Genomic DNA, 10,247 nt, shown 5'->3' with positions numbered 1-10,247 from the left:
GTAGCACTTCCTCATTGGTTATTTTATCTTGCCACATTATTTTAAAGATCCGCCTTAGGCATCCGAGGTGGAAGATATTTAGCTTTTGCTTTTTTTTTTCCTGCCATGAGTAGGTTGACCATGTTTCATATCCGTATATCAAAGTGCTCATCACACGGGTCCGGTAGACTAAGGCTTTAGTATTGTTAGTCAGCAATATGTTGTCCCACACTCTTTTCTGCAACCGTGGCATGGTGCCCATCTCCTTGACTATCCTGTTGTTAATCTCTTTATCCAGTAGAACATCGCTGGATGTGATGGAGCCAAGATAACAGAAATGCCGCTTTAGTAGATCAGACAGAAATTCAGGAAATAAATTCTTTAAGGGGGATGCACAGTGAGAAAACATAGATTTAGGTCAAAAATATCGATATTTTAAAATTAATTGATTTTAATAGTTTAAAATGTCTAGAATACGAATTCCCTATCAGAATACTAAAAAAAATACGTTTTATACATCAATTTTGTATTTTAAATGTAGATATATAAGCAAAATTTTGATGTTTTGGTGAAAAATCAACATTTTGTAAGCTATAGTTGATAAGCTAATGTACGCTCTCATCCCTAACAGATGGTATCGATACAAAGGTCTACTTTTCTAGTTCCGATTATGTGCATGGTTTCTCATTCTATAAATAAATAGTACTGCAATGAACTTTCAAAATACGTCACTACCTCTTTTCTTCCCCTATATCCTCATATACACACCCACAAAGCCATATTTACGCATGCGCACCATCAAAGCTTCTATAGTTACTGTAATTACACGCATGCGCACTGAAAAAGCTTCCGTAACTACAAAGTATGCACGCATGCGCACATGACGTGAACCGGTCCTTCTTCTGTAAACTTCCATCACATCAACAATCGATTCATTATTGAAACTCAGAAATGCCAACAAAAGGTTATATGTTTGGAAAGAAAAAACGTTACTGTAAGCCCAGAGGACGACATGCTTCAAAGACAAATGCACAATTACAAAGGTAAGTCTAGATCTAGAGTTTGCTTTTTTTTTTATTTACTAGACAAGCGTGTGCTGACACATAAAATAATGACTATGAAACCTTGGCTCTTTGAGTTCGACAACGTGTTTATCCAATGAATCACATCTAGATCTAGATCTAGAATCTAGATTCTATAGACATTAAATAAATATCATGAAAATGATTGCAAACATAGAGATCTATCCTTTTATAGATCTAGTCTATATTAGGAGCATAGATCACATTAGAACTAGATAATCTCTAGAGATTAGATTATCTGATTATCGTGTATGATGATGTATTGAACAGTATTGTAGGACTTCAACTTCAACTCAAGTCTTGGTCTTAGTTGTTTTTTTTTAGATCTAGTACATATTGTCATATATAGATCTATATTACATGTAACATGTCTCTATACATTCTTTACTTTTTATGATTAATACAATATATGATTTCTAAAATGCATTATAAAATTTAAAATAATCTTCATGTTGTGATAGATGTGACGTGTACTTTCATACTATTGAATTTTTTTTTAAAGACCCTCTAATTTATTTTTTATTTGTTTGCAGCTCTGTTTTGGATACAGCTGGATCTGAAGCAGCAACAACACAGCCTGCAAGTGCAGCTGAGCGAAAAATATCCCTAACTGCAGTTACTAACGCTGATAACACCAATAAGAGGCTGCCTGAAGATTTCATATACGTCATGATGAATTCAATGCAATTGACCACAATGGTCTCCTTGTTGTGCTGTCCACATTGCTTTGACAACAAATTAACTATGTGCATCACACAATCAAAAGGCATGGCTCATTTGATTAAAATCAAATGCCTAAATTGTGAAACATATTTGTGGTCCGACTGGACCTCAAAAAAAAGTAATGATGTTCATCTGGATATTAATGTCCGCGCTGTCGCTGCATTAAAAGAATCTGGAATCTCGCATTCTAAATTTGATAGGTTTTGTGGACTTATGAGTATGCCCTGCATGCACAGAAATACTTATAACAATCTAGCTAACATAGTCAATACCGCTATAATTGAAGCTGGTGAAGAATGTATGATTAGGGCATCTGCTGTTGTGCATGGAAGAAACATTTCACAACCTCTAACTACAGATGAAAGAATAAGTTCAACAGGCTGTCCTGTTATTACAGTTTCTTTCGATGGGACTTGGCATAAAAGGGGCCACTCATCTCATTCAGGAATTGGCACAGTTATTGATTTTGATACTGGACTCGTCATCGACACCGAAGTCCTATCAAATTATTGCCATGTTTGTGATTGAAACTCTGCAGAACTAAACTTTGATGCCTCTAAGCATATGTGTCAAAAAAACTTCAGTGGCTCAGCAAATGCAATGGAGGCCGCAGCAGCATCCAAAATCTTTTCGCGCTCTGTGGCATCCAGAAAACTTGTTTATGGCACGATGCTGTGTGATGGCGATAGTAAATCGCATTCATCTGCCATTACCAACTCAGGATATGATGTAGAAATCTTAAAAGAGGACTGCATTAACCACATCTCAAAAAGAATGTTTAATGCTTTGAACAATTTAAAAATGTCTAACAAAAAAGAACTAAATTATAGGCTTACAAAGCCAAAAATTGAAAAAATTACAAATTACTATTCCAAAGCTCTGCGCCAAAATGCTCCCGACATTCAAAAAATGAAGCTGGCTGTTATGGGCTCATTTTTTCATATGATGAGCTCAGACCTAGATCATAACCACAGGTTGTGTCCTGATGGCGCTACATCTTGGTGTCACTTTAAGAGATCAGAGGCACTAAAACAGCCATATAAAAAACACAACCAGACCATCACATCAGAAATAGGTAAACTGTTATTTCCTATAATGAAAAGACTAACAGACACAGATCTGTTAAAAAGATGTTCTAGAATGGGAACACAAAACGCCAATGAATCTTTTCATTCCCTCATTTGGCAAAGATGCCCCAAAACAGAATTCGCAACATTAAAAACGGTAAGGGCTGCGACATACCTTGCTGTTTTAGCCTTCAATAATGGACCTGTTGGCATCAGATCAGTTTTTGACATATTAGGCATTCCCTGGACACTAAAGAACATTTCTTCTAGTGAGAAAAAGCAAAATGTCAAACTACAGCTTGTTAGAAAAAGAAAATCAATCGCATTAGTGTCCAGGAGAAAAAACTTGAAAAAACGAAGAATTGAGCATGAGCACCGGGCAGAGGTTCTAGAAGGTCCAACCTATCAATCAGGCCATTTTAATGAATAGTTTTTTGTTTTTTTTATTATCTATTATGTTGTTTTATGTAAATATTCCCTTTTTTTTCATTTTTATGGTTACAATAAATATTTTATATCATTTTAAAAACTTTAAATGCGTTTTTCTCAAAATGTATTTTTAGGTGCATGTTGTCCACAAGAATCTCAAAATCTTTAGTTCTGTATAAGTTAGACTAATAATTTTTCACATGTAGTTTATTGATAGTATATCATAGGTAATAGGCTGCAAAAATTTTCAATATGTATAATAAATTTCATAAAAAAATAAAAATAATGATGTGACCTCATGAAAAATGGGGTCGGAAAAAAATAAATTTAAAAAATTCATAAAAATTAAACCAGTAATAATTTTCAAAACAAAATTAGCCAGTTACCTATGGGATTCAAATATCTATCAGGTGCAATCAAAAAATTAAAAAAATTTTGAGTACTTTAGAATATTTTAAGAATTTTGTAAACATTGTTTATTTTCAAGATGGCCGCCATTTCCATAGCAACCCAAAAGGCTACACTCATAAAATGTGTATGGTTACTCATGTCTCTATATGTTCTATCAAGTCATGCATAAAGCTTTTCTATTTATCTGTAAATTACAAAAATTGAAATTTCATTGTGCATCCCCCTTAAAGTAAACGAGATAATTCGTCTTTTTATTTATACAAAATATCTAAAGTTAGTTGACGACGTTACTTTTTATTTCATTATATTGACCCGTGATTTTTTAAAAATTGAAATAGAAAAGTATGACCTTACCTGGCATGTTTTTCTCTGCGGTTATTCGCATTCGGGTTTGGATACAAATTTGTAGTTTCCGTTTCGATCAACCACTTTTAATCTGCACACTTCGTTCTGTTGAGATTTACAACCGTTATTAAAGCAAAACCACAAAAGAAACTTTAAATAAAGATACCTTTTAGAAAATAATCTTATTAATTTATAAATAGACATAGTGAAGATTTAGATCTATAGTTACATTATATCTTAGAGTGACCAGAGAATCAAGATATTATCCCTCAGTCTTAATTTGCGTTTTTTTTTTGAAACAATAATAATAATAATAATAAGGCCAAGGAAGGGCACAATCACCTTTTAATTATGTTAAGAATTTTCTTATTTGAGATTCTTAGTCTACGGTTGTTTGGAAACATTTCAATATATCAACAATTAATTTTCATTAGGGTAAGTAGAGGTGGAAATAAACGAAAAACAACTAGAAATGACGGACCCATAGAAAGGGCGTATCCTAATTAGATCAAATCGTTTTTTTCTTCTCTAACACTGGGACCACTTGAAATAAATTTAAATATCCATGTTGCATTCAATGTCTTAAAATATCTGTATTGGGCCAATTATGCGTAGGCCTTAATTATTTTCTTTTTTATCGTAATACCCAACCTGGGGAACGTACTGTTACCTTGCCCTCAAAACATCTGCCCATAGTATCACATCTTAGAATAAAGCCACAGAGACTCGGTTCCACTGGAATTGTTTTTTTTTTTTTTTTTTTTTGGCATGTGGGCCGTGACGCGATTGTCGAAATTTATTTGAGCCCAAAGCTAAAAAGGGTTGATGATAAATTAATTTGGCTAATCCTGTTTATTATTAAAACTCCCCAGTACCTGCTTTTGACAACAACCAAAACCATAGTGTGCCATCATCTCAGTGTTAATTTTACTATCTCTTACTAAGGACTTATTGAAGCGATTGAGATTTTTGCCATCTGAATGGTAGTCTTGGTACATCTTTATTTTTTATAAAACTAGTAAAACGAAATGTCAATGCTTATTGTGAACCCATTTGAGGGTGGGGGGTATGCGGTAGAAGGTTTCCTTGCGGCCTTTTCAAAAGCAATGAAAAAAAGAAAAGAAAATTGCTCAAGTCTGAATTCGAACTCGAGCATTTATGATGAAAGACCGACATGTTTTGCCACTGAGTTATTCAAGTACTTATAAAAAAGAAGGTTTTATTAGTCTATTATTTGTTTAGAATTTTTAGCATGCGATGCGATTATCGTCACGCGTCCTCCACCGACGATTTAGTAAATTGTCCATGTTAAAAAAAGTAAACAAATATGACTAATTAATTAATTGGTTAATTTTTTTTTGATTGATTGATACATGTGCTGTCATCGACAATGAGACAATGAATAGTTGAGGAAAGTTTTCAATTTGAGAATGGGAAGTGGGAGAAATAAAGTGTATAAGATTTCTGTCAGACAGAGTGAATTGATATGACCTTTGTAAAACCAACTTACCCTAATCTTGTTATCCAACTTGAGTACGAGTTCATAAGAGTAGTTTTCTCCTGTTTTCTATAAAATAACAAATGACTATATTACCAATGTAACAGCAAATGATGAATTATATATATATATATATATATATATATATATATATATATATATATATATATATATATATATATATATATATATATATATATATATATATATATATATATATATATATATATATATATATATATATATATATATATATATATATATCATGGGCGTAGCCTTGATTTTTTTTCGGGTTGGGGGGGTTTGGGAGGAATTTAATATCTATCTATCTATCTATCTATCTATCTATCTATCTATCTATCTATCTATCTATCTGTCTGTCTGTCTATCTATCTTATATATATATATATATATATATATATATATATATATATATATATATATATATATATATATATATATATATATATATATGTTTGTGTGTGTGTGAACATAATTAATATTTATTTTGAATAGGTTCTTCCTAGAGTTAGTGGACAAATTGTAGACTCCTCACCCTTGTCAGCAGCGGGTCTTGAGAGAGCACTGCAAGCTCCCCATCGCGGGACAGAGCCCCGCCGCCAAGCACTATTTCCGGTATTGAAAGCCAACAAAATTCATATTCTGAGGTATCTACAGTTCATTTTCCTGCTATTAAAAAGTTTTATTTCAAAAACCTAATGTGTTGTTATAACTGACTTAGATCCGTTCGGTGCATTGGGTGGAAAGCTGTTTCTACAAAAATCTGTCACTGGCAATGTCCTAAGCCTCTTTCCACCTGCTCTGAGTACCTCCATGAAAGTGTGGCGCTAAGTTATACTAGGATGTCATCGCAACTCTTATTATGCGTAATTCAATTTTTCGGAGAACATCTCCCTAAAACCTCATACGACGCTCTGTCACAACCTTACTAAGGGAATCGACTCCCAGTTCGGCTTAGGATTTCCTTGATTGAGACCCGATCTCTATTACTGACTCCTAAAATCCGTCTTAGCCATCTTTGTTGAGCCAAATTTAGTGTTTTTCAATTTCGGCAGATGGCTATTCATTGCACTTTATTAATGGAGCCCCGCCACTGGTAGACATGTGTAAACTCTTGTTACGTGCGCATCTTAGTGTGAATGTGGAATGGTGCGAATGCGTGCTGAAAGGGAGAGAAGATGAAATCCGAAAATGAAGGAATGTAATCAAAGTTATTGGGGGGAGGGGGTTAAACTAAAAAATCTCTGTCGTTGTTTGTTTTTTTTAATTCAAAACCCAATTTAGCTACGCTTATAGAATTTGATGACTGTAGTTTGCTTTAGAATAATATTGAAGAAGGGGGTTTTCAACCTCAAAACTATATGTAGGGGGATTTTAAACTCCAAACCATCTGGGAGGGGGGTTGAAACTTTTTTTAAAAAGCCATCTAGAGGAGTGGGGGAGGGGTTTAAACTCAAAACTGCCATTGACTTTGCTACGCTCAAAGAATTTTAGTGTGTAATTTATTTATTTTTTTTATATTGAAGAGGTATTTTTTTATCATCAAACGCCGCTGAAGTGGGGTTTAAACTCAAAACTCCCTTTGGCTACACTCATAGAATTTTGAGTGTGTAATTTGCTTTTTTTATATTGTAAAGGGGGTTTTAAAATCAAAATCTTCCTGTATGACATGTTTAAAGTGTATTCAACATACCGCCTTAACTGGTTCGCCCACACTGACCACAGTTCTTTGGGCTAAATCGCCTTTCTTTTTGTAGAAGTCGTTGATAAAGTCACGCGCATCCAAAACTACCTTGGAGTTCCTTGTCAGTTTCTCATTGTTGGAGGCCAACACCAAGGAAACAGTTAGGAGAAACCAAAAGTACATCATTTTGTAGTCTAATTGGAAGAAGTATTGTGAGAATTATAAGTGAGCATTTATTATTATTATTATTATTATAAGTATTATTATTATTATTATGTTAGAAATGAACGAGTAGTCATTCTCTGGCGCTGCCAGGGTCGAGTTTCGCTAAAGAGAAACAAAATTCATCGTAGTCCCTTTAACAGTTTCCACTGAGGAATTTTCTGGTGATGTGGCAGGTCTGCAGCAGTACCGCCCTCTGACAGGCAACGAAGATGTTCCTAGGAATGTTAAGGGCCTTGAAGGTGTCTGTGAGGTCAGTTGTTATTATCCCCTCGGTTGATATAACAATGGGGTATATTGTTATTTTGGACAATTTCCATAGACGCTAAATCTCCAAGCCTAGGTTCCCATATTTTCTTTGTTTTTCTATCTCAATTTTTCTTAAATTATGAGACAGTGGTACGGCGATATCGATAATGGTACTTTACTTTAGTAATTTTCTAGTGAGTCTGTCAATGTCATGTAGGTCGGTGTCAGTCCATTTGATCACACCGAACGTGTAAAGGAGCACTGGGACGGCCCAGCTGTTATTATTATTATTATTATTATTATTATAAGTATTATTATTATTATTATTATTATTATTATTATTATTATTATGTGGTCTGAAGAGGCTGTAGAAAAACTGCGAGGAAGCATTGAGAAAACTAATTGGGAAATCTTTATTGAGAACTGTCCAGACATAAACGAATAACAGAAACTCTTAACTCATATCTATCTTTCTGCGAGGAGTTAACAATTCCAACAAAAACAATACAAGTCTATGGAAACAATAAGCCCTGGATGACCAAAAAAATCAAACACCTTATTACTGAAAAGAAAACAAAGTATAAGGCTAGCAACGAAGAGTTTATAAATGCTAAATATAAACTGAGAATAGCAATAATTGAAGGGAAAAAAACATACAAAGAAAAAATTGAGAATTTCTTTGCCAAGAACAACTCAAAACAATGCTGGGAGGGATTAAAGAAAATAACAGGCTGCGCCTCAAAACGAGAACAAATTTTAGTGGCTGATGATGAGAAATTCGCCAACGAACTAAATTATTTTTATTCTCGTTTTGACAAAGAAGATTTTGTTGATCTACACAAAGAACTTTTCAACACTCTGTCCAAAGGAAAACAAGAGCCCTACGTCAATTTTGTAACTGAGGATGAAGTGACCTTGTTATTTAAAAGAGTAGACGTAACGAAAGCTTCTGGACCAGACAAAATTAGTGGCAAGCTGATCAAGCTATGTGCGGAGCAAATTTCTTCTATCTTCTGTCATATCTTTAACCAGTCATTGCAAACGTGCGTAATTCCACACATCTGGAAAACTTCAGAAATCATACCAGTGCCTAAGAAACCAAAAATAGATTGCTTAAATGATCTCCGCCCAGTAGCACTAACACCTATTGTTATGAAATGTTTTGAAAAATATATGCTTAAACAACTTGTAGCAAAAGTCAATAACAGCCGTCAGTGTTTCTCAAACTGTGTGCCGCGGCACACTAGTGTGCCGCCGAAGATTTGCAGGTGTGCCGCGGGAGTTTTCAGAAAGCCACAAGTGCAGCGTTACACAAGTCTGCCTACTATTAATTTTTTTTTACGTTGCGATGACATCCCCATTTGCAATGACCAGTAATAGTAGTGGGTCGCTCCATATTGACGGAAAAGGTTGTTAGCTCTTCAGGTTATGGCCGTTATGGCATTGTCCACTATACAAATATTATTATAATGACTCAAATGTAGGCCGCCTTAGCAGACTCACGTCAGTTCTTGAATTGGTTACGATAATAATGTGATAGTAAATGTTATTGTTTTGTCAGCCCCGTCCTGTTAGTGTAACCCAGTAACCCACAATGCTGGCATGTTGAAAGAATGTGCTCATTAACAGATAGGGGGGGGGGGGTAATTGAATTCCTTTTAAGCCTATATATATGGACGATCTAACTTGAATAAACCAGCATTTAAACTTTAAACAGACAAGCAAGTGTTTGTTAGTCTGTACTAGCCTACTATTACAAATAATAAGCGATGTGTTTCATGTAAATTGTTTAGGTGAATTTTAATAATAACAAATTATCAATAAGCATTATTCATTGTTATCCATGGAGAAATACGTTAGCAAGAATGAAACTGCGCAAGCGTTAAATGAAAAGCAAGGAACCAAACGAAGGTACAAAGAAGATTACATCGGATATGGTTTCATATCTTCTGGACCTGAAGATGCTCCATTGCCATTCTGTCTGATCTGCAATGCAACTCTGTCGAATGAGGCACTTGTTCCAAGCAAATTGAAGAGACACATGGAAACAAAACATCCAGCTGTAAAAGCGCAACCGAAGGAATACTTTGAAAACATCAGGGCTCAACAAAATAAACAAGCTAAGAAACTTACGAACTACCTAAAGCTGCCAGAAAAGGGATTAATTGCAAGTTATAATATAGCTCAGTTATTAGCAAAACGCAAGAAAGCACACACAGAGGCTGAATCAGTCATTGCACCAGCTTTAGCAATAGTTGTTGAAACTATTCTTGGACCTGATGCGTCCATGAAAGGAAATAGAAAGAGATTCGTCACTCTTATGCGTTAAGAAAATCCAAATGTATTAGTTGTTCTCTGCATGATTCACTTCAAATCTTTGCCGAAAAATTTGATGTCTGTTCTGGATCAAGTGATGGAAGTTGTAAACTTTATCAAATCTCGACCGCTTGCATCCCGACTTTTCTCTCAGCTCTGTGAAGCAATGGACTCAGACTACAAATGTCTGCTGTATCATACCAACGTTCGTTGGCTCTCCA

General features: G+C 34.6%; 1 protein-coding gene across 1 annotated transcript; it reads left to right on the top strand.

Moving 5' to 3' along the window:
* Window positions 1-358: 358 nt before the first annotated feature.
* Window positions 359-3,387, top strand: LOC129925176 (uncharacterized). Its single transcript, XM_056023959.1, has 2 exons — window positions 359-1,022; window positions 1,595-3,387. Exon 2 carries the CDS (start codon window positions 2,349-2,351, stop codon window positions 3,279-3,281), a length of 933 nt encoding a protein of 310 aa, XP_055879934.1. The 5' UTR covers window positions 359-1,022; window positions 1,595-2,348; the 3' UTR covers window positions 3,282-3,387.
* The last annotated feature ends 6,860 nt before the right edge of the window (window positions 3,388-10,247 follow it).

Source organism: Biomphalaria glabrata, chromosome 3 (assembly GCF_947242115.1).
Source record: "Biomphalaria glabrata chromosome 3, xgBioGlab47.1, whole genome shotgun sequence".
Taxonomy (NCBI): Eukaryota; Metazoa; Mollusca; class Gastropoda; family Planorbidae; genus Biomphalaria; species Biomphalaria glabrata.
The sequence above is the reverse complement of the archived record's forward strand: the minus strand, read 5'-3'. Positions and strand labels throughout refer to the sequence as shown.

Excerpts from the sequence above, each read along its gene's own strand:
- LOC129925176 (XM_056023959.1), top strand. The coding sequence starts at position 2,349 with ATGTGTCAAAAAAACTTCAGTGGCTCAGCAAATGCAATGGAGGCCGCA.